Source organism: Pogoniulus pusillus, chromosome 10, assembly GCF_015220805.1.
Source record: "Pogoniulus pusillus isolate bPogPus1 chromosome 10, bPogPus1.pri, whole genome shotgun sequence".
In the NCBI taxonomy this organism is placed as follows: domain Eukaryota; kingdom Metazoa; phylum Chordata; class Aves; order Piciformes; family Lybiidae; genus Pogoniulus; species Pogoniulus pusillus.
This window is the reverse complement of record NC_087273.1, coordinates 6,876,983-6,902,914: the sequence shown is the minus strand read 5'-3', so window position 1 is coordinate 6,902,914 and position 25,932 is coordinate 6,876,983. Positions and strand designations below refer to the sequence as shown.

General features: G+C 49.0%; 1 protein-coding gene across 5 annotated transcripts in view; it reads right to left on the bottom strand.

Annotated features, from left to right (window-relative positions):
- The window catches only part of ANKRD17 (ankyrin repeat domain 17), a 95,497-nt gene that overhangs the window by 41,795 nt on the left and 27,770 nt on the right, over positions 1 to 25,932 (bottom strand). For all 5 annotated transcript variants that reach the window (XM_064149680.1, XM_064149681.1, XM_064149683.1 and 2 more), the window contains exons 2-7: positions 7,705 to 7,858; positions 6,926 to 7,082; positions 5,693 to 5,840; positions 4,638 to 4,785; positions 2,898 to 3,131; positions 1,488 to 1,582 (exon numbers count right to left, since the gene is read on the bottom strand). In XM_064149680.1, the coding sequence (XP_064005750.1) occupies positions 1,488 to 1,582; positions 2,898 to 3,131; positions 4,638 to 4,785; positions 5,693 to 5,840; positions 6,926 to 7,082; positions 7,705 to 7,858 (936 nt within the window). The remainder of the gene's footprint in view (positions 1 to 1,487; positions 1,583 to 2,897; positions 3,132 to 4,637; positions 4,786 to 5,692; positions 5,841 to 6,925; positions 7,083 to 7,704; positions 7,859 to 25,932) is intronic.

Sequence of the window (25,932 nt, the reverse complement as noted above, 5' to 3'; positions counted from 1 at the left end):
GAATCCTCAGCAGTAAGCTCTGCACATCCTATTGCAATTCAGAGTAACAAAGAAAACTGGGGAGTGGGCTAAAAGGGAGCCTAATTCTACTCTGGTTCGCTTCATTTTCACTCCTCCAGCAGGAAAAGTTTCCAAACATTCTGAGTTGTAAAAACACAAAGCGACACCTGCTGCATCTGTCACCCAAGGTAATGAACTCACAGCAGGGTGTTCTCTGGGGCAGTACCAAAGGCCAAACAGTTCCTGGAGGCAAAATAAGGGGAAGAAAGGAGTACATCTGCTCCAACATCACAAGAAGTCTCCAGAAGGGTCAAGGCCAAAGCAATTGAATGCTTTTATCCCAGGTAGTAGGTAGGAAATAGACTGCAAGCTGGACATGGGCACTAAAGAATCAGAATCAACCAGGTTGGAAGAGACCTCCAAGATCATCCAGTCCAACCTATCCAGGTCACTCTGCAGGGCTCTCCTACCTTCCAACAGATCAACACCTGCTCCTAGCTTGGTGTCATCTGCAAACTTACTGATGCTGGACTCAATCCCCTTGTCCAGATCATCAATAAAGATATTGAACAGAGGACGATAACAGAGCTATTCAAGCCTCCCAAGACTTCAAAAAGAACAAGTCTCTAAAATCATGGATTTAACCATTTCTCTTCACCAGGAAAGACAGGAAGAATGTTAACTCCAGCCTCAGTGATACCACTCCAGCATAAACTGTACCCATTCAGAACTCTTTCAAGAGCAAGATTTGTGTTCTCTGGTGAAAAAAAACACAACATCACCCAGAGACCAAAGCTGTTCTTAGAATCCTCATAAACTTTGTGAGAATTTCAGTTCTTCTGCACTGTCACTTTGCAGCTGCCTCAGAGGAGCAGAACAGTAATATGAAAGTGCTCTGTTAGTAAGAAGGTAACAATTTCCCCTTCTATTTTCCTGGTTGCTTCCCAAGCAGCTTCTGAAGTTGTGTGTTCAAGGAGCACGTGGCTGTGAGAAGCAGACTGAAACCAGCTGCCCACTCCTCCTAAACCTAACCACCTATACTGCAAGAGAGCTGCTTACAAACTCCTGAACCATGCCACTGGTATGTTAAATGCCTCCAGCAGCTGGAGGCATTGGCACTGCCTGTATTTAACACACATTAGAATGGTTATAAGCATTTCAACAACCACTGGGCATCTTCCACTATTTAATTGGAGACTCCTGTACAAAGGAAGGTCACAGAATTAAGTGTTGGGCTGAAAAGAATCACTCAGTCCCACATTCAGCAGGTGAATATTCATAGAGTGGTTTGAGTTGGAAGGGATCTCAAAGATCATCCAGTTCAAACCCTCCTGCCATGGGCAGGGACAGCTCCCACTAGCCCAGGCTGCTCAAGGTCTCATCCAGGCTGGCCTTGAATACTTCCAGGGAGGGAGCAACCACAACCTCCCTGAGCAACCTGTTCCACTATCTCCTCACCCTCACTGCTGAAGCCATCCATCTCTTACCATGCAAGCCTCCATCAGAGCAGTGTGCATCTCATCTGTCTTGTGTTCCTGGTCTGCACCAGCTTCCAGCAGGAATCTCACCATTTCTAGATGGCCTGGATGGAGAAGATATTGAACAGATAGAGGTCACCTTAGAAAGTGCATCTCCTACAGAGAGTCTGCTGCACACAATGAAAGCAAGAGGAATACAACAACCCAAACCACCATGAAACACTGGCAAGGCAGGCTCATGTCTACACATGCAATGCACAGGCTGCTGACAGTGTAGTTGCTACAAGTGTAATCCTAACCTCTTGTTTCTGAACTCATGTCTTCATGACTTGTTCCTTCAGGGGCCTTCAGAGTCAAACAGTGCATACTGCTGGAAAGCCTCACCCAGGGCATTTATTTTGTGCAAGGACACCAGATGTTGTTTTTCATCAACAGAATGTTGGGGGTCTGTTGGTTTCCCCTCCAACTTGCTTGTTATTGAGGATTTAGGACTCTTGGGTTTCTAAACAGTGTCCTAAGCGGTGCCTGAGCCCAGTGACTCTCAGACCACCATAGGAGACAGAGAGACCAGCACACTCCTGAGCATGTCCGTAGGAATTGAGCCACCCACAAGAACCCTCCCAGGAGAAGGCCACCTAACAGCTCTTGGAAAGCACTGACACTTGAAAAGCAAGACCTTAGATCTTGCAGGTTTTCCAAGACTAAGTCCCATAAATATGAGTAATTTCAAACAACCAAGGAGCTCTTGAGGTTGGAAGAGACCTCTGAGATCATAAAGTCCAATTCTTCACCCAGAGCTCACAATCCCAGCACTGCTGCCAAGCCACTGCCACTGAACCACGTCCCTCAGCACTACATCCATGCCTCTTAAATGCCCCCAGGGATGGTGACTCCACCACCCACTCAGGCAGTGTGTTCCAGTGCCTGACGACCCTTGGCTGGGAAGAAATTGTTTCTTATCTCCATGTTGAACATCCCCTGGCATCACTTGAGGCCATTTTCTCTTGCCCTGTCACTTGCTGCCCATGAGAAGAGACTAACCCCTTTCTGGCTCCAACCTCCTAAACCTAAGCAGATGCATCTTGTAAAATCCAATGTACTACAGGAAGCTTCCTGCACCTCACTCCATGCTGAAGGATGCTATTTCCTCAAAACTCATTGAGCAGAGAACACAAAAACCTTCTAAAACATCATAAAGGCCTGGCTAGAAGTCTGATATGTTACTGTTTGCTGTCCCCACACCCCAGCACCCCCTCACATTTGGTGCATACGTGCTGTGTGGTATCCCAGCCAGGACAGAAGCAGCAGAAAGGTCTCCATTTCTAGCTTTTCAATTCCTTCTGTGCTGGAGAGCAAAGCAGTACAGCTTCCTGCCTGAAAGCCTTGTCCCAGAGGTGAGAGCAGTGTGTGCAGCTGTACCTTTGTAGCAGGCCAGCGTCAGTGCGCTCTCCTTGAACTCATTGGAGTGGGTGTTGATGCCTGCTCCATTCTCCAGCAGCACTCTGGCCACCTCCACGTGTCCAGCACTTCCTGCTTCCATCAGAGGAGTGTGGCCATTCTCATTGTGGTCCTCAATGCTAGCACCAGACTCCAGCAGGACCTTCACAACATCCACGTAGCCTCCAGCACAGGCATAAGTCAGGGCTGTGTTGCCTAAAGCCGGAAGAGAACAGCACTTGGTGAGCATTTCTGCACTGGGTGTTTCAGCTTCTGCTCCATTTCATACAATGGTGGGACTTGGAAGCAACCTCTGGAGATCAGAGAGTCCAAGCCTTCTGTCAAAGCAGAATCACCCAGGGCTGGTCACACAGGAACACACCCAGATGGGTCTTGAAAGTCTCCATAGGAGGAGACTCCATAGCCTCATGTGAAATGCATCCCAAAAGTGATATAAAGGCATCAAGACAATGTCCTGGAATGGGATTCTGGGCTTGTTTTTTTTCCTAACAAATTAACCAGTGTAGTGGGATAGTGACAGGAGTCCTCCAATTAGTGACCACCTTCATAGAACCACAGAATGGTGACACTTGGAAAGGACCTCCAGAGATCTTCCAATCCAACCTTCCTGCCAAAGCATGGTCACCTAGGGCAGGTCACACAGGAACACAGCCAGGTGGGTCCTGAAAGTCTCCAAAGAAGGAGACTCCACAATCCCTCCAGGGAGCCTGCTCCAAGGCTCAGCATCCACATGCCAAAGAAGTTTCTCCTCATTTGAGGTGGAACTTCTTGGGTTGCAGTTTGGGTCCACTGCCCCTTGTCCTATTACAGAACACCACTGAAAAAAGGTTCCCCCCTCATTCTTGAGACCCACCCCTCAGATAGGCATTGATAAGAGCCCCTCTCATGCTGCTCTTCTCCAAACTGAATATCCCAGGTCTCTCAGCCTCTCCTCATCTCATCCCTTTTACCTGGAACAGACTTGTTTCAGATTACAGACCAAGAACTGCAGGGACAGGGGGAGAAACAACAGCTGTGCACAAAGTAGCTCAGTGCTGAGAGACTGAAGATATCCATGTGCCTGGTGACTACACTGCTGCACTTCTGTTCCCACTTCTACCCCAGCTAATCCCAGCTTCCATCCCCAAACCCACCACTTTTCCTGTTTAGCAGCAGGGCCATGCTGTGCTGTAAGGCTGAAAGCAAGGAGCAGAATGCTACTTCTAAAGCCAGCCCTGAACATCCAAAAAGGGTTAGATCCAAAATGCCTCTAGTCTTTAGGAGAGGAAAAATACCTCCATGGAAACACCACAGACACACAGATCTGAGCAGAACAAAGAAGCTGCCTTCATGAAAGATACCTTGAGAGGAGTTCAAGGGCAAAGCAGAACTGCTCAGAACAAGAATAAAAATAAAGGGTCTCCTGGCATTCCAGCTTCCCTCATCACACAGAGGCAGCACTTCACTTGTCAAGGACTGCTGACTACAGACAATTTGTGCAGTTCAAGGCCACCCAAACAAAGATGATGCCCCAATTTGGTCACTTCAATACAAGTACCCACCAAACTGCCAGGAGAAAGAAAAAAAAAAGAAGAGGCTGGAGACATCACAGAATAGCTCAGGTTGGAAGCTTTCTGCAGTGCTTGTAGAGCCTTTCTTCCTCAGTTACCACCCAGCTTCCTTCACACTGCAAGTCCCAGCAGCTGCCCCACACTAGATTACCTGTTGATGACTGTGCATTGACATCAGCACCATGAGCTAGCAGCAGCTTGACAATTTTGACGTGTCCCCCATTAGCAGCAGCCATTAAAGGTGTGATGTCTCCTTTAATGCCACGGTCCTCCACATTAGCATGCATTGCCAGCAGAACCTGCCAACAGAAGGGTGAGCAACAGTGCTGACAAATGACAAACCAGCCTGTGGAGAAGGTTGAAATGCTGCACAAAGCCCCCACCTTCACCCACACACAGGTCTGTGTCAGAAACACTTAAGAGAGAGGATGCACAAAGATTCAGTTCCCAGGCAAGTCTCCATTTGCCAGTTAACTGCCACCTTAACGTCATCTGCCAGGTGTGCAAGCCTGGGATACAGCAACTCAACACTGATATTCCATAGAACACCAGAGTGCCAGGTTGGAAGGGACTCCAAGGACCATCTGGTCCAAGCTTTCTAGGTAAGTCCAATTGAAATAAGCTGGCCCAGAAGCTTGTCAAGCTGAGTCACACAATGTCAAGGGTTGGAAGGGACCCAAACTGATCATCGAGTCATAGAATCAACCAGGTTGGAAGAGACCTCTAAGATCATCCAGTCCAACCTATCCCCCTGCCCTATCCAATCAACTAGATCATGGCACTAAGTGCCTCATCCAGTCTTTTTCTGCACACCTGCAGGGACAGCAACTCCACCACCTCCCTGAGCAGAACCCCCAACCCCCTGCCAGAGCATGACCGTGCAATCTATCTTAGGTGACAGAGGAACACATCCAGATGGGCCTTTAACGTCTCCAGAGGAGACCCCACAACCTCTCTGGGGAGCCCATTCCAGTGCACCCTGACAGTAAGAAGTTCCCCCTTGTGTTGAGGTGGAACCTCCCCTGCTGCAGCTTATATCCATTGCTCCTTGTCCTATCCCAGGGAGCCTTCAAACCGTTCACTGCAGGGCACTCCCCTGCTTCCCCTGGGAGATGATTACAATGTCTGCCGATGCTCATGGGGACAAGTGTTCTTCAGGGGTCCCATCTTTGTACAGCACACACAAACACTGAGAAGAAAACCAACCTGTGCAAGCTCATAATACCCTGCTGAGCAGGCCAAGCAAAGGAGGCTTTCCCCTTCCTCCGTGTGCTCGTTGACACTGCGTCCTTCGATCAGCAGCTTGCGCACAGCGTTCACATCTCCTTCGGAGCAGGCCTCGGCCAAGCTGCGGCTGGAGGGACAGAGAGGTCACAGGTGACAACGCAGCATGCTTGGAAGGCTTCTACACCCAGAGTGGAAACCTAACATGCTGTGAGGATGCAGTCAGCAAAAAGAGAAACACAAGCTAGACAAGTGCTAACTGAAGAGGTGACATTTTCACGCCTGTGGGACAAACTGAGAAGGTTTTTCCATGTAACTCATCCCAGAACTGCGCCCTTTTCACGCTCACTCCCTGCTGGAGCTCGGGTTTGATACAAGTTTATGAGAGAAACACCTCCACGATGCCCATCTAGGTTACAACATTCTGCATCATCATAGATTTGGGTTGGAAGGGACCTTAGAGATCAGAGAATCACAGAATGTCAGGGGCTGGCAAAGATCTCAAAAGATCATTCAGTCCAACTCCCCTGGCAGAGCAGCATCACCTATAGCAGACCACAAAGGAACACATCCAAGCAGGCCTTGAATATCTCCAGAGAGGGAGACTCCACTACCCATCTGGGCAGCCTGTTCCAGTGCTCTGTCACCCTCACATGGAAAAAAATCCTCCTCATGGTTACATGAAATTTCCAATGCCTCAGCTTCTACCCTTTGTCCCTTGTCCTGTCACTGGGCATCACTCATCAGAGCCTGGCTCCAGCCTCCTGGCACTCACCATGCACATACTTACAAACATTAATCATCTATTCCAACCCCCCCTAACCATGGGCAGGGACACTTCTCACTAGCCCAGGTTGCTCAAGGACTCATCCAACCTGGCCTTGAACACTTCCAGGGAGGGGGCATCCACAACCTCCCTGGGCAACCTGTTCCAGTGTCTCCCAGTTCTAAGTCCCACAGTATTTGAGAGCTCTGCCTCTAGAGCTGGAAATCCTTGGAGTGTGGTTCCTGAACACTGAGCAGCATTATCTGCTTCGCTCCCCACTGCAAAACCTGACAGCCCAGGAACACGGAGCAGGAGAATCACAGGCATCAACCTGGCACCGATTCCACTTGAGTAAGGCTTTCAGCACGCTGTAACAGGAAGGGAAACAAGAAGAACTGCTCCTAGGAGCAGCACAGGAGTGGAGAAAGGCCAGCAGAGAAGTCGCTTACTTGTCCGTCTGCCCTGCGCTGGCTGTGCTCTCTGCTCTCATCCGGGTCAGCGCAGCGGCAGCTTCATCCAACGCGCAGCTGACCGACGACGTCAGCCTGCGGAGCACCTCGGGGTCTGCAAAGGCTTTACCATCAGCTGTGGACAGCTTGCCTATTCCTTTTGGTCCAGGAGACCACACGTCAGGATGTGCCAAAGGAGGAGAAAAGAGAGAAGTTGGAATTGAGCCTCTGAGATCTGCCGGCACGAGCGCTGCAAGCACAATGAAACACAGCTCCCCGAGAAGCGGTTAGGTGTTGACAACACTCCTGTCAAAGCTGCACTCGGATGTGCTGGGCACGAATGAAAGCTCCTGAGCCACAGAAGCCATCGTTTTTCAATGACAGCTACTGAGGGTGAGCAACTGGTAAAACTGTTCACCAGAAACTGCCACTGAACCAAAGCCTAAACAAATTTGGGGGTCGCTGTAAGGCTGCAAGCTGCAGTCAGGGGTCAGTTTGGACTCTCTGGCTGCTAGAAATGCAGCACTGGGAGGGTGAGGGTCAGTTTGGATTCAGGCTGCTAGAAATGTGGCACTGGAAGCACGGCCCTCAGTGGAGCTCTGATCTTCCAACCTCTGGAGTGCTTCAACACACCTTTTCCTCCCCTTTGACTCGCACAGCCGTGTCAAGCTCACACTGCCTCACATTCTGCAACTGTACCAAGCTGGCATGGATTAGACTTATGCAAGCAGCTCCAGCATGGGCTCTGGGGTTAAACCCTACAGGACATGGGTACTTACCTGCAGCTTCAAGCAAAGCTTCTAATCTTGCCTGGGTTTCTGGATCCACTGTTCTCAGGTCAGCACCATCGGCAGTACTTGACAGAAGCAGTTTAGAAGCGGTTTCCAACATGGGGTTTTCAAGATCATCCTGATCCAAGATAAAGGATTCCACCTGAAACACAACAGATTCGGTTCCAGAACCCTGTCACTGACCAAAGCAGACTGAAATACCAGAAGCAGTGGTAGTTATCACTCCAGCATTTGCCTTTCTAGTGCTTTGTTAGCCAAAGTACCCTCCATTGGCTCAGAAGAGCACTGCTGTACCTGAAGAACACCTTTACCACCTCCCTCACCTGCTTGGTGACTACAGCCAGGAGATAGACTAGAAAGGTTCCAGGATGACTTCACATCTCCACACTGCAATTTTCAATTCTAGCTTAACACAGGGAGGGCAAGCTGGAAGCAAAGAGATCACTTCTACAGGCCTAAAAAGTAGCAGCTGCCACGAGTTTCTCTGCAGGGTGTTGAGCTGGCTTTTTCCTCCCCCAAGTAAGAAAGATATAGAGAACAAAGACAGAATTCTTCTACTGCACACAGCCAGTCACCTGCCCTCAAGTGACATTAAGCTCTGCTAGCACACCAACCAGAAACCCCAACCATCACTGCTGTAGTGTCAGCTGCTTGCTTCTGGCTTGCAGAAAAGAATCTCTCCTCTATCTCACTTCCTTCAAGTCTGGGTTTTATTTAGCATTGGGTCAGGAAACATCAACCAAAAAAGCCCAGCAGCATGTTCCAGATCTAGTCACCCCAACTGCAAAGCTCAAAGGGTTCATAGAACCTTTCTCAAGGAAACATTTCCCCCAGAAAAAGCAACCCAACAGGTGCTGAGTGCTCCAACTTCTCCAGATGCTACTTTGCTGCCCTCTCCATTTGTTCTGCCCATGAGGCAGCTCAGAATTTAAGGCAGAGATCAGAACACCAGAGAGGAAAGCCCCCAGTACCCAGCTTTGCTTTACTGTCTGCTGAAAGGAGACTGAGCCAAGCAGTTCAGAGAAGCCACTGCTCAGACAGTTCCATGAACACACCCCTAAGGCTAGGAAGCAGCCACCAAAACACTTCCTAGACTATAAAGACCGAGTTTAAACGAAAAGTTCAACACCCTCAGAAATCCACATCTTCAAAACAGAAAGATAAACCACCAATCCAAATCCAAACTCAGAATGAATCTGAACCCAGTTCTGCCAGAGATGCAAACCAGAAGTGCCAGCCACCCCTAGGAGATGATCAGAACCTTCCCTCAGCTCTGAATAAAAGCAGCTGCTGTCTGTGGGACAGCAGCCATCCACTTGCAGATGGAACCCAGCTCAGCCAAACACAATGCATGGGATTCTGCAGAGTCATCTGGGGCTCCAAAGTTTAGAACAGTCTCATGCACATCACAAGTTCAGATTCCTGCAGATAAATGCCTCAAGAGTCTAAGTGGGCAGACAAACCAGAAGAGCAGGCAGTTCATCTCAGGACTCCTGAAAGGTCTCTCTCCATCCTCTTTGTCACAAGAGGAGAGCTCACACAACTGCTCTTTCTGCAGCCTGCCTCCAGCTCAGAGCTTACTAGGAGCTGGTGCTAGCACCCAGCTCAAAGCCAGGCAGTGCTTGTGTGAGCTGGTGGGCTGAGAACTACCAAAATGATTGCAATTTAGCATTCCAACCACACCACTGAGAACCAGCCCCTGCCAGACAGCTTTTGGCAATGCTTGAGCACACATCTCAAGGGCAGCGTTGAAGCCATGTTCCACTCCTTGGAGGTCTCTTCTTCCTCACTCAGTTCCAGAAACACAGCAAGCTGAAGTGGTGACAGGCAGGTTGGACTGGATGATCTTCCAAGGTCCCTTCCAAGCCCTACCATTCTGTGATTCTGTGAAAAGTGGCTCTGATGTCCAGAAGCACCAAGAAGGAGCCAGTTCCACAGCAAGCACGCTGCTTCTCAGTGCTGCATCTGCCAACTGATACTCACAGAGGCTGCAGCATTCCAGTTTGGCAAACCAGTGAAGGCAACTCCCAGTTTCCTCCCCAGGCCTAAGGAGCAGCTCACTGCTGCTTCACCACAACCCTTCACCAGTCACTATCAGCTCTGCATCCTCAGTTTTGGTTCATCTGAGGACTTGCCATTTGTCTCCTTGCAAGAGAGAGGAACTCCTCTGTTGCTCAGGAGCCAAGCGACAGATTTCACCACTGGAGAGGCAAACCACTGAGCAGTTGGAAGGGTTTTTGGCTCACTCAGCTCAGGCAAAATCCCTGCTACTGAGAGTGACTGAACAAAAAATCTGCTCTGAGTGAGATACTTAACAGCTGGTCTCAGCTCTTCCCAACACTAGGAAATATTTGCTAAGAAAAAAGGCTAAATAGGAAAATGTCTCTCCCTACTCACATCCTCTCCCCTCAAATTTGGTCTTTTACTCAGTTCAAGTTCCAAATGGAAAATTCTTCCCATTTTCCTCCCAGCTAAGCATATGAGCAGGGCCTGATTAGAGAATCACAGAGCATGGAGACTGGGGAGAAAAAGCAACCCACCTCCAAACAGCACAGCACCAGGACAGGGCAGCTTAGCAGAACAAAGCTTCTCTTGCAATGAAGTTTTGAAGACAGAATGGTTTTGGTTGTAAAAGCCCTCTGAGGTCATCCAGTCCAACCAGCAACCCAACACCACCATGGACACCAAACCATGTCCCCAAGTGGCATGGCCACACATTTCTTGAACCCTCCAGGGATGGGGACTCCTTGGGCAGCCTCTTCCAATCCCTGACCACTCAAGCAGCAAAGAAGTTTTTTCCTCATCCCCAACCTAACCCTCCCCTGGCACAATTTCAGGCCATTGTGTCTCCTTCTATCACCTCAGACTAGGGAGAAGAGACCAACTCCCACCTCACTGCTACCTTTCAGGGAGTTGTAGAGAGCAGTAAGGTCTCTCTCCCCTGATGGAATGAAAACAATTGATTACTGCTTATTAGTATCTGCTCATTAGTCACCTCAGATTGCCTGCTGTCATTTAAACCATTTTAGAGCAGAACTTCATTTATTAAAGAACCCATCCTGACTACTTGCTGACATCAAAGACAGCTGGTTTTCCCTTCTAGAGGTAGAATGTCCCACCTGTGGACTGCATGACCTTCCAGCCAGCCTCCATTTACTCTCTGGCGTCTCCCCAGTCGCCTTTCAGCTCAAAGTTCCATCAGCTTTCCAGCCTTGGCTTTTCAGCCAGTTCAACACGATCAACACTGACGAGGACAGGGCTAACAGAGGTGACCCAAACGGCACCTTGGGAGAAGTGAAACTGCCACGTTCCTCTCCCAGCAAACACTGCTCTCTTCACAGAAGCTCCAGCCCACAGACACAGCATTCCCAGGAGCAGCCCAAGTAAACAGACATTTCCTTCAGTGGCCCTCAGATGTATTTTCTTTCCTTTCACTGAAGAAATGTAGAGAACAGTGCCCAGATACCCCACCTCACGTATCAGAGCATTTCATCTGCCTTCCCAGTCAGCAGTTCTCCCCTTGAACAATACTCTGACATAATCCAATTGTTCAGACAGCCCCCAGCAGAAGGCCCTTTACAAGATTTCTCCTCCTCTCTCATCCTGCAATAAAAACCTCATGTTCTCTACTTGCCCAAGTTTACTTTGCCCACGATCACTGCTGCTGTTACTTGATGCATCCAAAAGATGCTAGGAGAAAAAAAAACAGCCACATTCTGACTGCTCCCAAGCACAAAAGCCTACTTTTGATGCCCTGAACTTAGACTAGATTGAGACTGGAGATGAGGAAGAAATTCTTGACAGTGAGGGTGGGGAGACACTGGAACAGGTTGTCCAAGAAGGCTAAGGATGCCCTCTCCCAGAAGGTTTTCAAGGCCAGGTTGGATCAAATCTTGAGCAATCTGGGCTAGTGGGAGGTGTCTGTGCCCATGGCAGAGGGTTGGAATTGGATGATCTTTAACGTCCCTTCCAACCCAAACCACTCTATGAACAGAGCTGAGATGGGAAATTCAAAACAGCTTAGAAAAGGGTGGTGTTAGCAGGTGCTCAGATCCAAACCTCAAGGACATGTCATGCCACAAGGACCTCAGGACACACTTCCAGTCCTGTTTTTTTCCTGGCAAAAGAGCCATTCTGATTTCCCAAGGTTGCCCTCCAGCAGGACTGATGTCTTTATAGTCTGAAGATAGCACTGCAAGCTCACAGATGGGTTTAGACTGGAAGGGCTGCTCCAGCCATCCAAGACCATCATCGTGGCCCTCTCTGTACCCACTCTGACAGTTCCATGTTCTTTTTCTGTTGGAGGCCCCAGAGCTGGACACAGGACTCATCAGATCAGGTTAGTGACAGAATCACTTCTCTCCATCTGCTGGCCATGCTGCTTTCAATGCAACCTGAATCATGAAATCAAATAGCATGGAAGCGACCTCCAAGCTCATCCAGGCCAACCTAGCACCCAGCTCTGGCCACTCAACCAGACCATGGCACTAAGTGCCTCAGCCAGGCTTGGCTTCAACACCTCCAGCCACAGCAACTCCACCACCTCCCTGGGCAGCCCATTCCAATGCCAATCACTCTCTCTGATAACAACTTCCTCCTAACATCCAGCATAGACCTCCCCTGCCACAACTTCACACTGTGTCCCCTTCTTCTGTTGCTGCTTGCCTGGCAGAAGAGACCAACCCCACCTGGCTACAGCCTCCCTTCAGGGAGTTGTAGACAGCAATGAGCTCTGCCCTGAGCCTCCTCTTCTCCACGCTGCACACCCCCAGCCTCACAGGGCTGTGTTCCAGGCCCCTCACCAGCTTTGCTGCCCTTCTCTGGACACCTTCCAGCACCTCAACATCTCTCTTGAGTTGAGGAGCCCAGAACTGGACACAGCACTCAAGGTGTGGCCTGACCAGTGCTATGTACAGAGGAAGAATAACCTCCCTTGTCCTGCAGCAAAAACTCAGCAAGACCCTCCTGCAAGCACTGTGATCTCCTGGCTGTGCTTGAGCCGTGGTTGATGAGGAGGACAGAATCATTCCATTGTCTCTCTTGAATCCTTACACGAAGACATGCTAAATAAAAATAGTAGTAAACACTTCCAGGAAAAGCATCAAGCAAACAGCGAAATCCAGTGTTGGTGTCTAGCACTTGGGTGGCAAACAACAGCTCTGGAAGGCTGTGAAGTAGCAAGAGCTACTCATTAACATAAGAGGATGGAGGCTTTTTTAAGGTCCATAAACAGCATCTGAAAGCAGACTTGGATGAACCACATCAGCTCAGACAAGTGCTTTTACAAGCCCCCAAACCACCTTTCATGATAAAATGCTTTCTCTATGAGATTTTTTTGCCTTATTTGGGGGGCTGGAGCCTATTTTCTAGGCTTTGTTTTCCAGCTTCCCATGTCTTGGGTCTTTTCTTAGGCACTAATGACAAGTTTATAATTTGCTTTTATCTCTCCCCCCCCTCTAAATTTAGGATTTGATGTTTGATACCCAGAGGGTGCTAAGTGACTCCTGGGAGAACCAAGGCTGAGTAGAAAGCCATCCTGAAGAACCTAAAGCATGTGGAACAGTGACTGCTGCCATGGAGCCAATTTCACCTCAACAGCCCTCAACTACCAGTTCTTTTGGATCATTTCTCAGGAGGTGCAGAAGGACTCAAGGTGATCCTGCTCTGGCAGGGGTGGGGGTTGGACTAGATGATCTTTGAAGGTCCCTTCCAACCCCTAACACTGTGATTCTGAGTCACTGCCAATTTGCAAGCACTCTCCCAACTGATTTTCCCCAGCTCCATCATTTCTGGAGAGCAGCAAAAAGAGTTTTCAAATCACAGAATCATCAAAGCTGGAAGGGATCTCAAGAATCATCCAGTTCCAACCCCCACTGCCATGGGCAGGGACACATCATGCTGGATCATGTTGCCCAGAGACCCATCATCCAGCCTGGCCTTAAAAATTTCCAGGGATGGGGCTTGCATCACCTCCCTAGGTAACCTGTCACAGTTGGAATGGGCCTCCAGAGATCATCCACTCCAACCTCCCTGCCAGGGCAGGATCTCCCAGGGTAGCTTGCACAGGAATGCATCTAGGTGGGTTTGGAAAGTCTCCAGGGAAGGAGACTCCACCATTCCCCTGGGCAGCCTGTTCCAGGGATCTATCAGCCTCACACCAAAGAAGTTTCTCCTCATGTTGTGCTGAAATCTTCTCTGTTCCAGTTTGTCTCACCATCCTTGTGGTGAAGAACTTCTTCCTAACATCCAGTCTCAATCTACCCACTACAAGTTCCGATCCATTCCCCCTGGTCCTATTTGAGGACAATATGAGACTTTGCAAGGACTTTCAAATCCATCAGGTATTGCAAAGCCACCTGCAGATCTAACACCCACCACTACCAGGACAGGGGATGAACTGAAGTCCCACGACACCCACAAGTTACTAGATAAAGAGCAAGGATGCTTCCAATGCTCCACCACTCTGGTAGGGTGTGCAGTTTGAACCCCCTCAGGTTGCTCATGAGCAGGCAGAGTCTGACCCACACTCCCACTCTCCAAGATAATCTCAGCTCTTGCTCCTGAACAGTTTTAGCTCTCTCACCTCCAGTGGCAGAGAGCTTATTATTGTTGTCTTAGTGAGTTGAAGGGCAGGGACAGAAGACTGTTTTCACAGCCAGTGTCATTTACTGCTTTGGAACAGGACCTGCAGCACTTCCACCTCACAAACCAGCCATGCAGGACTGGACAGGCACTAGGCTGGCACCTAAATCTTTGGATGAAGATCACACATAAGTCTAGAAACTTCACTGGAGCCTAGGAACAGGATTTTCTTCCACCTCTTGTACAAAAAACACTCCTCAGGTATTCTTTGGTGCAGATGAGATCCACTGAGCATCTACTGATTGCTTTCTACAGCCTTGGGGTTTTATTGGGATATTGTTCCCAGTTAGTGCAAGGCACCAAATCCAAAATATTTATGGATCTCTCCATCTTTTTTTGGTGAGGATTTCTTTAAAGTAAAATATTTTCCCCTGACTGCTCCATGAATCCCTGCTAGGAGCCTGCTCCACACAGAAATAGCAGCTTTTGTACTCTCACCTTGCAACTGGAACACACGGGAGGAAATAAACAACATTCCCAGGGCGAGAACAAAGTCCAGCTCTGACTAATAACCAGTTGAGTTAGCTCTGCACGACACTGCTTGGTATTTTTAATGTCTTGTATCTAAACATTCGGGGAGCATCAAGGGATTTGTGAGGTAGGAGTGAAGCAGAACAAAGCCAGGATATATTTGGAAGGTGGCAAACCAGGACAAGGATTTCAAGCACCCATTTTTCACTGAGGCATCTAAAACCTAACAGACAAACAGGCAACCCAAAGTCCCAGCAGCTCCATAGTGTTTTTAACCTCAAAGGGCTGCCAAAGCCTTAAGGCACAGCTTTCCCTTTTAAGCATCACCAAATCCTGTGAGGTCTTAGGGACAAAATGCTCATTATTCCAAGGGGGCTTCATAGAATGGATCAGGTTGGAAAGGACCTCAGAAGTCATCCACATCAACCTCCCTGCCACAGGCAGAGACATCTCTCAACTAGACTTGGTTGTTCAAAGCCTCACCCAATCTGGCCTTGAACACCTCCCCAGGGAGGTGTGGACGGTTCTGCCTTTTCACCTGAGGCTGCAGGTTTGCAGGCTACATCTCCACTGAAGCCACCACCCCATCTCCAGATGCAGACGTCCACAGCATGAATCATTCAGTGCATTCCAGTTTCTGCTCAAGTCCTTGGTGCAGGCCCAGCTTCTAGCATCGCTTACCACTTCTGGGGGGGACAACCTAGAACATCTCAACCACTCATTCCTATGACACAGCAGCAGCTTGCTGGATATTCACACAAGAGACCATTTTCTTTAGCTCCTGCTGACAGCAAAGGAGAGCACACACTGAAGCCAAGCAGCTTATTTTGCCTACCCAATGTTAGCTTTGCAGTTTTTCTAGGTCTGTTTTTTTTTTCCTTCTCCAAATCTATATTGAAACAGAACAAGCTGTGTGTCTCTCCCTCATTCTCACCAGCTACTACAGCACACATACAGCCCTGCAGCAGTGCTTCTTCCCTTCCAGTTATCCAGGACTCATAATCAGATCTGTTGTCTTTCAGACATGCAGTGACCCTCCCCAAACCTACATGCTTGGTTCAGCAGAAAGCTGCAGTCCAGCAGCTGGAGGGTCTTGACAGTGTCACCTTTCATTTAATTCCACCAACCTCACACTTCATTTCTCTGGCTGCTGCAAGGAAAACTGACAAGGGGGAGAAGGGTGAGAGGAGTCCCAGCCCTTGCTGCTGAAATGGCATAACATTGTCCTCATGCCTGGCACCTCCAGAGCTGCTGCTGCAGGGACACCTGCATTAGTACTGCAGTGGTAGCGAGCTGCTGCTGACGAGACAGGTGCTGATGTATTCACACCAGCATTCCCTCCTCTCCAGCTCCACAGACAATAGAGACAGGCAGATGGATACCTAGAGCTACTAGATGGGTGTGAGCCTACAAGGAAAACCACCTTCAGTTGGGTGTTTTGTTCCCCATTTCTGAGCTTCATTCCAAACCCTCGGTACACGTCCACATTAAGCACACTGCTGCATTAACTGGGGTTCAGCTGCAGTTGTTGGAGAGAAATTCCATGTCAACATAAAAATAACACCACCTCCACTCACCATCTTCTCAAGTTCACTGCCCCACTTTCACATTTATGTACAGAGAAAAACGAATATAAAAATCAATAAAAAGCAAGCCACCAAGTTTTAGTCTGGCAGACAAAAATCACTCAAAAGAAATTGACCAAACACTCTCAAAGTGCCGCCACGCCTCCCAAAGCACAGCTCCACACCATACTTCCACAGGTACAACAAAGCTCACAGCTTCCCACTGTCTGACAGGTTTCCAGTGCAACCCCTTGACCACAGCCATGCATCTCCATCCTCCTTCCAAGCCCCACAAGGCAGCTCATCATGAACACCTCACAGAAACCTTGGGAAGAGCTGAGCACAGAGGGGAAACCTTGACAGTGCCAACAGATCGCTTTGCTGCTGGCTCTGGGTCAACCCTCACATGTGGTGGTCTACAGAGAATTACAGATTGGTTTGGTTTGGAAGTGACCTTAAAGGTCATCTAGTTCCAGGTAACTGCCATGGGCAGAGACACCTACCACCAGCCCAGGTTGCTCAAGGCATCATCTAACCCGGCCTTGAACACCTCCAGGGAGGGGGCAGCCACAACCTCCCTGGGCAGCCTGTTCCATTGTCTTCCCACCCTCACTCATGAATTTCTTCCTAATCTCCAATCTCAATCTCCTCTCTTCCAGCTCAAAGCCATTGTCCCTTGTCCTGTTGTTCAGCAGAGTCCCTGACAAACGGACCCCACTCCTAAGAAAAGTTGTTCCCACACTGTCACAACTCCAAAATGGAAGCAGCTTTCTGCAGAATCACCCTGACAACTGAAGGATACCAGCAGACAGCCTGATCCTACGCAGGCAATTTCTGCTGCCATTAGCAGCTAACCTGTCACATCTTCCCAACCCATACAGGTCTATCAGACACACAGGAAAGGGGACACAATACAACCAAGAGAAGAGATGATGCAAATGAGCTTCCAAGAATCACCCTCTCTCTCCCCTTCGCCATCCTTGTCCCCCAGTGTCACACCTGAACAAAAACTGCAGCCCCTTAAGACTCTCTCTCTGGTACCCAAGGTAAGCATCACTTAAGCTCCTTACCAAGTCCCTCATAGGGCCACAGAAGGCAGACTGTGCTTGCTGCAGCTCTCCAAAGCCTGAAGGGGTTATGCTGCCCCTGCACACCCAGCCAAGTCTCCACCCAGACTGTACCACAGGCTCCCTCAGACAACCTTCTCAGCTACATCAGTGGGTTTGTGGAGTTTTTCCACCTCTCCTCCTGCTGAAGGACAGCTCAAGGACTCTAAATCTCTCTGGATAAGCAGGCACTTAAAAACACATCCTGAGGACCATCACCTGGCTCTGACTGACCCTAACCATGCCCAGGCTGTCATGGATCTGCAAGAAGTGCAGAATACAAAGAAAAGGAGAAGCAGAGTGCAGCACAGCTGTGTGGAAGTCTTTTCAGGTTTCTCATTCAGTGTGTGCAAACTGGGAAGCACATAAAGCATGACTCTGGTCCTACCAAGAGATTTTGGACACCTTGAAGAGCCCCTCAACTGACAGTACCCCAGCAGCTCTGAGCAGTGCGTGCAGCGCTCCAAAAGAACCAGGCACTCTGCTGTGCACCCTTACATCCTGCTCTTTACTGCCCTACTTTCAAGGGACTAATCACAGAATCAACCAGGCTGGAAGAGACCTCCAAGATCATCCAGTCCAACCTAGCACCCAGCCCTATCCAATCAACTAGACCATGGCACCAAGTGCCTCATCCAGTCTTTTCTTAAACACCCCCAGGGATGGTGACTCCACCACCTCCCTGGGCAGCCCATTCCAATGGCTCTCTTAAGCCTTGTTTAAGGAAGGTGAGCTCACCAGAAAGAGGAAATCCTTCTCTCATAGTTGGTGACATTCCTCTTCCCCTAGACTCACTTTCTGCCTTGCCTCCTAACTGTGAGGACAGAGGGAATGGAGGATTCTCAACACAAGAGCTCCCTGCACCTCACCACACTGACAGGCCCATGTCAACTTCAGGACCTTGAAGCATCCTCTTTTTAAATGACACCTCAGGCAAAAGTGAAAGCTTTAGAAACCATAACCCCCTGAGCTATGTCCAGCACAAATGCACCATTCCCCTTCTGCTGTCGCTGTGAGAGCTGAGTTTGACATCCCAGTGCTTATTTATCCTCTCTGCCACTGGTTAACTTCAGGAGGCTTCCCTGCATGTTTGCTGCCTGCAGCCTTCAAGAAGTATCCTGAGCTCTCCTTTCACAGCTCAATAAGCAGCCATTCCTCTGTCACTCTCAGGCTTTGTTGTAACAGATCAAGACCCTTAACTAATCCTTTGAGAAGGGAGTTTAGAGCAGCTTAGTAAAACTGAAGGTGGCCCAACTTCTCCCAAGTGCTTTTTCTGGAAGAATTTCCACCTCTTCCATCTCAGTGGCCCCCAGGCACTTTGCTGAAGTTTGGAGTTCAGAACAGTGCACACCCATCCATTTCCAGCTGAAACAAGTTGTTATTCTAAGGACTGGAGATCAGCACAGCCCAACAATGGAAACACCACATCACAGCTCCGAGGTAGACAAAGCCAGCAGCAGTCCAGCTGCAGCAGCAGGAGTGCTGTGGGGCCTTGTCTTCACCCAGATTTCCTCCCAGCAGTGCTGAAGTCTGTCCATGCAAGAGCAGCTCGCTCAGAGCTGTGCACACTCTTAGTGCTTGCAATCAGGCCAGCCCTCAGATGACCCAAACCAGCTTCTCTGTAGTCCATGCCAAGGAAGCTGCCAAACTTAAACCGTGCAGATTCAGAGGAAAAAAAACAAAACAGAGGACAAACATTTCATGTTGATCACAGAGCAGACCACCCTCCTATCCCTCAGGGCCATCTGTGCATTCCAAACGTCTCCCAAAAGCAGGGCTCCACTTGCACTGCTGCACGGTGAGCGTTCACGGGCAGCATGCTCCACTGGAGAGGTGAAGAGAAGGGAAAGCACCGACTTCCCCAGTCTCCACCAAGAGATGCCTCAGCTTTGCTATGCTAAACCTGCCAGAAAGCATTTCTCAGTCAGCACAACTTCCAGCAATTAGCCTGGTCAGCTTGGCTTCGTTCCTCCCCGTGCCTGCAAAGGACCAGGGCACTGCTGAAGCAGCCCCAGTTCCCACCAGGAGCTACCCCTGTCCCCTAACGGATGTCAAACAGATTCTTTCTGTGCATTCTGCCACTCTGATCTCAAATCCAAACCCAGCCCCAAAGCAGAGGGCAGCTCAGGTGCTGAGTACCACCCCAAAGCCTCCCGACAGAAGGCAGCCCACTCCACAGACACACGACCACAGGATTTCCACAGCGGACTGCCCGACTCCAGCTTCCCTCCAAGGAGGGGAACCAGCAGCAAGGCTCCCTCTGTCCAGAAGAGACTCAAAATGGCTCTGTGCTGCACAGCAGCAGCCAGCTTTTTCAGATGTGCTTTCCCAGAGCTGCCCCAGTGGTGCTGTGCTGCAAGAACTCCAGTTATTTAACATGTTGCTGGAAGTGCTCAGGGCTTCTCTGAACACAGAGCACGAACCGCACGCTTCCACCACAGCAGCTGCTAAAAGACACAAGAGAAGCTTCTGGCAGTTCTGCTGATACCCTGGAACCAGCACAGATTCTCCACCTGATCACCAGCACATACCAAAGCCTGCATTTCTGAGTGGGACACACTGTGGGGAAATGACCTCAGCTTTCCACAAAGCATCCTATTTCCTCTCTTTTAATGGAAACCCACGTGGAAGTGAGCATGAAACTGCACCAACAGTCAACTTGAAATCTGCCAGTTCACGATGACAGACCAAGCCTGGGGCAGTGAAACTGCCTTGGCTGGCAGCTGATGAAATGTAGGAATGAATTGTGGCAGAGCATGCACCCACTGCATCCACCTGCCCTCTCCCTGCCTTCCCTGCCACAATGCTGGAAAGGGAACAAATCCGTAGGTTCACAGAACAGTTTGGGCTGGAAGGGACCTTGAACATCATCTATTCCAACCTCCCTGCCATGGGCAGAGACACATCCCACTAGCCCAGCATGATCAAGGCCTCAAACTGCCCTTGAACACCTCCAGGGAGGAGGTATCCACAGCCTCCCTGGACAACTTGTTCCAGAGTCTCGCTATCTTCACTGTCAATAATTTTCTCCTCATCTCCAGTTGCAATCTCCCATCTTCCAGCTTCAATCCATACCCTCTCCTCCTAGCACTACAAGCCCTCGTAAATAGTCCCCAAGAGTCTAAAACACCATGAGGAATTGAAGAAATCTCACTGTGCACCACAAAAAGCAGTCCCAGAACCCAGTCCCAAGCCTTTCTGTACCCTCCATGGCAGCAGACTCTGTGCCCATGCTCAGAAGAATGAAGCTCTACTTCAGGAGGAAAAATTCTTGCAGTGGCAGACATACATTTCTCCCAACATAGTGAGAGGGAAAAGCTGTCAGCTTCCCACTTCAGTCTGCCTGTTTTGCCCACCATGTACAACCTATACTCCCTCCAGATCAGTTTCTTCTCCTGCAAGACAATGACAAAGACTAAAAGCCTTGGAAAATGTGACAAATTGGCCACAGCTCAAAGCTAGCAGCCATGGATCAGCAGTTTTTCATTGCCCTCAACAAGGGACTCAGCAGCATCACCACTCCTTGTCACCTAAGTTGCTTCTCTCTTCCTTATTGTTCCCATCTCAAACCCCCAACAAATCCTTTCAGAGTCTCATTTTTGATCATTCCTGCTCATCCTCCAATATTTCCACCCCAGGCATCAGGTCCACAGTCCCCCGAAGGACACACCCATGTATTCCCTCGTTCACTGTGGCTACTGAGCACAGCCATGGTCAGCAAGTGGCCTGAACTGCACAGCACCAGTTGGACTGGGCACAGAGAAAGTTCGGAGCTGCCCACATGTGCTGTTAGACAAAGCTGGCAGCAAACCATTCCCTTCTGCAAGGAGGTTTGGTGGGCTGCTCTTCACAGCAGCAAGTGCTCCAGAAGGAAGGATGGAGCAGCAGAAGGGAAGGAGGACATGTGGAGGAGGGCCAGGATGAAGACACAAACAGCTACTCTGTTGGGGCCCAGCTCAGAGCTCCTGCTGTGTGAACGAAACCCTGCTCTGTGCATGGGGCCTCGTCTACAGCTTCTCTGTGCAGATGGGAACAAAATGAAGAGCACTGCAACAGAGTCAGATCTTCATCAAGCAACCCAACATGTTGCTGAGCTTGCTTACAGCTCTCCCTTCCCATCACCTGATTGGTGAAGAGTCTGGAGAACAGTTCTTAAGAGCAGAGGCTGAGGAAATTGGGGCTGTTTAGCCTGAAGAAGAGGAGGCTGAGAGAAGACCTCACTGCTGTCTACAGCTCCCTGGAAGGAGGTTGGAGTGAGGCTGGTGTTGGCTTCTTCTCCCATGTAACCCATGACAAAGTAAGGAAATGGCCTCAAGCTGCTCCAGAGGAGGTTTAGGTTGGAAATTAGGGGAAAATTTCTTTTCTGCAAGACTGGCCAGGGCTTGGAAGAGACTTCCCAGGGAAGTGGTGGAGTCACTATCCCTGGAGGTGTTAAAGGAGTAGATGTGGCACTTCAAGCCATGGCTTAGTGGTCCTGGAGGTGTTGGGTAGAGTAGGTAGAGTAGGCTGGACTTGATGACCTTGGGGGTCTCCTCCAACCTTAATGATTCTATGATCAGTTCACTGCACAAGTTATTATACAAGTTCAAGATGACTCCCTCCCCTTCTTCACAGTCTTACATGCAACATGTTGTTCCAGGGACTTAAAAAAAAGCATGAATGGCCCACAAATCATCTTTCTCTGAGAAGAAACACTATGTATGTTCCACAAATCACCTTTCTTGATGCTTCTTTGTGCCATGCTACACCAAGTGACCAAGAGACAGGAGATGCAAACAGCAATGCACATGGGAATCAAGAACAATGATCCAATGGCAGGGAAAATGGAATTACTGAAGCTTTCAAGCATTTCACAGAGTGCCAGCTTGGAAGGGACCCCAAGGACCATCTGGTCCAACCTTTCTAGGTAACAGTTGAGTTGCAATGAGGTGTTCCAAGCCCATATCAAGTTGAGGCTGAAAACTGGCCAATGTAGGTGACTCCACTGCTCCCCTGGGTGATGACTGCAATGTCCAACTGCTCTCATAAGAAAATTTTCCTTATGGTTAAGATTTTATTCTTGGTGAAAAACTTTATCCAAAGTAGGAACCAGAGGTGTCCTTAGAGGACATCTGCTTTCCTCTGTGTAATTACCCTGCTGGAATCTCCTTTCAGTATCTCTCCTCATGCAGCACAGTCAATCCAAAAGTATCACATGGAGACATTTATGGAGCTCATCAAAATAGTTAGGGAAGATATGACTAGGTAGGTGCAGAGCTCTGACACTATTGAGTCACTCCAACCCTCTTTAGTGGGATTTATTCTTGCCCTAGAAAATTAAAAATGGACAAACAGCTACAGAACTGTCCCAAAACAAGAGACTGCACTTAGAGATGTCAAACCTGAGCCCAACAAGAAAGTGCAATGGAGCCAACCAAAAGGTACTGCAGATCTCCCTGCCTTTATTCACAGCTGAGGGCTTTTCTCCTGAAGGGACTGGCATGGCCTCATTCACCAGTCAGCACTTCTCCTGGGAAGAGAGAGGCTGAAGCTACAGTAGGAAACAACCAAGCGCAGTATCTGATTAGGATTCCTGCTGTTAGTGCCTGGGGAACTGAGCACAGAAGGAATTATTTCTAATAATTTCACCTCATTTGCTTACAATTCTGACAAGCCTGATAAATCACTGAGCTCTGCCTTCAATACAGGCTACTGCCAGGCATACCTAATACATGGATTCCCTTTTTTTCCCTCCCTCTGTTTGGCACTCTCAAACGAAAGCTTCTGCATATTGAACAGATCCGAACAGATTTCACACACAGTAAATGAACAGACTCCTGAAGGTAGCTACAGCAAGGCACAGGGATTTGACTCAATCCAAAGAGATCTTTTTTGCTCTCTTATTATTCTTTACAAAGACCTTTTTGATAAGTCAAGGTTTAAGGGCAGAGCAAAGAAGAGTGGAGTGCTTCCTTTTCACTGTTTGCTTTGCATGCTAGATACAGCAATGTGCCAAATCCCTTCAATTCCCCACCCCGATTTGGATTTCTCTTCTCCTCTCAATGCTTTTGCTCACATCTGCCCCATGAAACTATTTTGGGGTATTTATTCAATGTTTACATGAACACAGCTCCAGTATCAGCTTCTCAGCAGGATAAACTGTATCACGATTTGTGTCCTTCCCTCCCCTGAGCACAAACTACAATCAGCTGCACTCACACTATGGATAAACCTGCTGGGACAAAGCTGCTATGAGGACATGACTGTCCACTGTGAGCAACAGCAACACCACATTTCTTCCTACAGCAGCATCCAAGATGCTCAACTAGCAGAAAAGTGCAGTGGAACTCAAGAAAGTATGCAGTGACTGTGAAGCCCAAGAGGTGGTTGGCCATGAAGTGTCAAAGAAGCATTATTTGTCCAAGCCAGCTGCCCAGAGCTCCTTCTTCCACAGTGCTGAGGCAGTGCAGCAGGTTTGGAGTGGGGGCTCCAGCTGCTCTGGGGCGTGTGACTTCCCCAGCAGTTAACACAGCCAGCAGATTCCAGCCAGGCAAAGACCTGAAGAGATTTATGCACATGCAGTGACAAGTACAGCGGACACAGAAAGAACCTTTCCACACAGTTCTGAAAGGAGGTTGCAGTGAGGTGGGAGTTGGTCTCTTCTCCCAAGGAACAAGTGATAGGAGAAGAGGAAATGGCCTCAAGTTGCCCCAGGGGAGGGTTACATTGGAGATGAGGAAAAATGTCTTTGCTGCAAGAATGGTCAGGGATTGGAAGAGGCTGCCCAGGGAGGTGGTGGAGTCCCCACATCCCTGGAGGGGTTCAAGAAATGTGTGGCTATGGCACCTGGGGTGGTGGTGTTGGGTCAGTAGTTGGACTGGATGACCTTGGAGGGTCTTTCCAGTCCAAACCATTCTGTGATTCTATGATTTTATAGAAGTATAAGACAGGGTATATGGGAGTAAAGGATCTATATAAATTCAACTGACTAAAACATCTTCCATTCTCTTATTCATAGAATCAGCCAGGTTGGAAGAGACCTTCAAGATCATCCAGTCCATCCTAGTACCCAGCCCTATCCAACCAGCTAGACCATGGCACTAAGTGCCTCAGCCAGGCTTTGCTTCAACACCTCCAGGGACAGCAACTCAACCACCTCTCTGGGCAGCCCATTCCAATGGCAAATCAATCTCTCTGTGAAGAACTTAAGTACCCAGTTTGAACTAGTTTAAAAGGCAGAACAGACTTGGTTGAAAGAGACCTTTGCAGATCATCTGATGCAACTGCTAGTCAAGACCTTGGTTAGGTTACCCCAACCAGCAAGCCACAAACCATAGAGTAACAGTGACCTTTTAAACAGCAGCTCCCCAAATACAAAATGACTTATTGCCTTAAAGGTTGCTCACATAATAATTGCACTTCCAAATTACTGTACCAAGAACAAACTGTTACTGAAAAGATCAAGCAATAAAGCATAAATAACAGGAATGGTTTCCAATTATACCATCAAGCTTGGAATTTCTGCCTGTGAGTCAATAAGAAACAGATTAAGACCCAAAGAAATCAACATCTACCAGTTTCTGCTCCTTGCTTGTCACACAAGAGAAGCCAGATCCAGCAGCTGGAAATCAGCTTCTCACTCTGCAAAACACTCTCACCAAATCATCTGGGAGAGGTGAAGAAGAGAAATCAAAGACAGGCCTTGCTTTTCTAGAAGACTCCATATGCAGGCTTGTTCTAAGCTCTCTCATGGCATGAGGCAGAAGAAGCAGTGCCAGGGGGAGAGCAGGTTCCAGGGGTAGGGAATCACCTTCCTGTTTTGTTAGAAAGTCCCAGACAACAGAATAAGCCAAGAGCTTCACTCTAGCTTCCACTCACCTCTGGGAAGCTGCAGACACCCAAGTTAAGATGGCACCAGTCTGGGTGACTGTCACTGCTGCCAATCTGTCAGACTGACACCATTGTGTCCAGTGCTGCCCAAGCCAGGAGAGAAGGCAGCAGCACAAAGTGGGGTCTCCTCCATAAAGAGCTGCAGAGTAGATCAGTAAGCTCAGAAAGCCCCTCTTCCATCCAGCTGGTTCAAGACAGGGACACAAAAGGATGTATTTTTCCTTTACCATTTCCCAAAATCCACAGCAGACAAGGATCTGGGACATCTTGGTCTCCCCTCCTCCCCTTCTCCACACATCACTCCAGGTGGCAGTGCCACCTCCTGAAGCTAAGATGGCTGAAGAATTCCAGCCTTTTCTGTTATCATGTCCAGCTTGTTTTCCTGCAGGCCAGTTTGCCTCCCTGAACAACACTTCAGACCAGGCATGTTCAGCTACGTTCAGTTCTCACCCAGGAGCTCCTGGAACATGAGTTCACCTCAGGACAATTTAGTCCCACACCCTGAACCAACAACCAAAACCATCTGCTGCTCCAAAAGCTTGGGCAAAGCATGACCAGGGAGC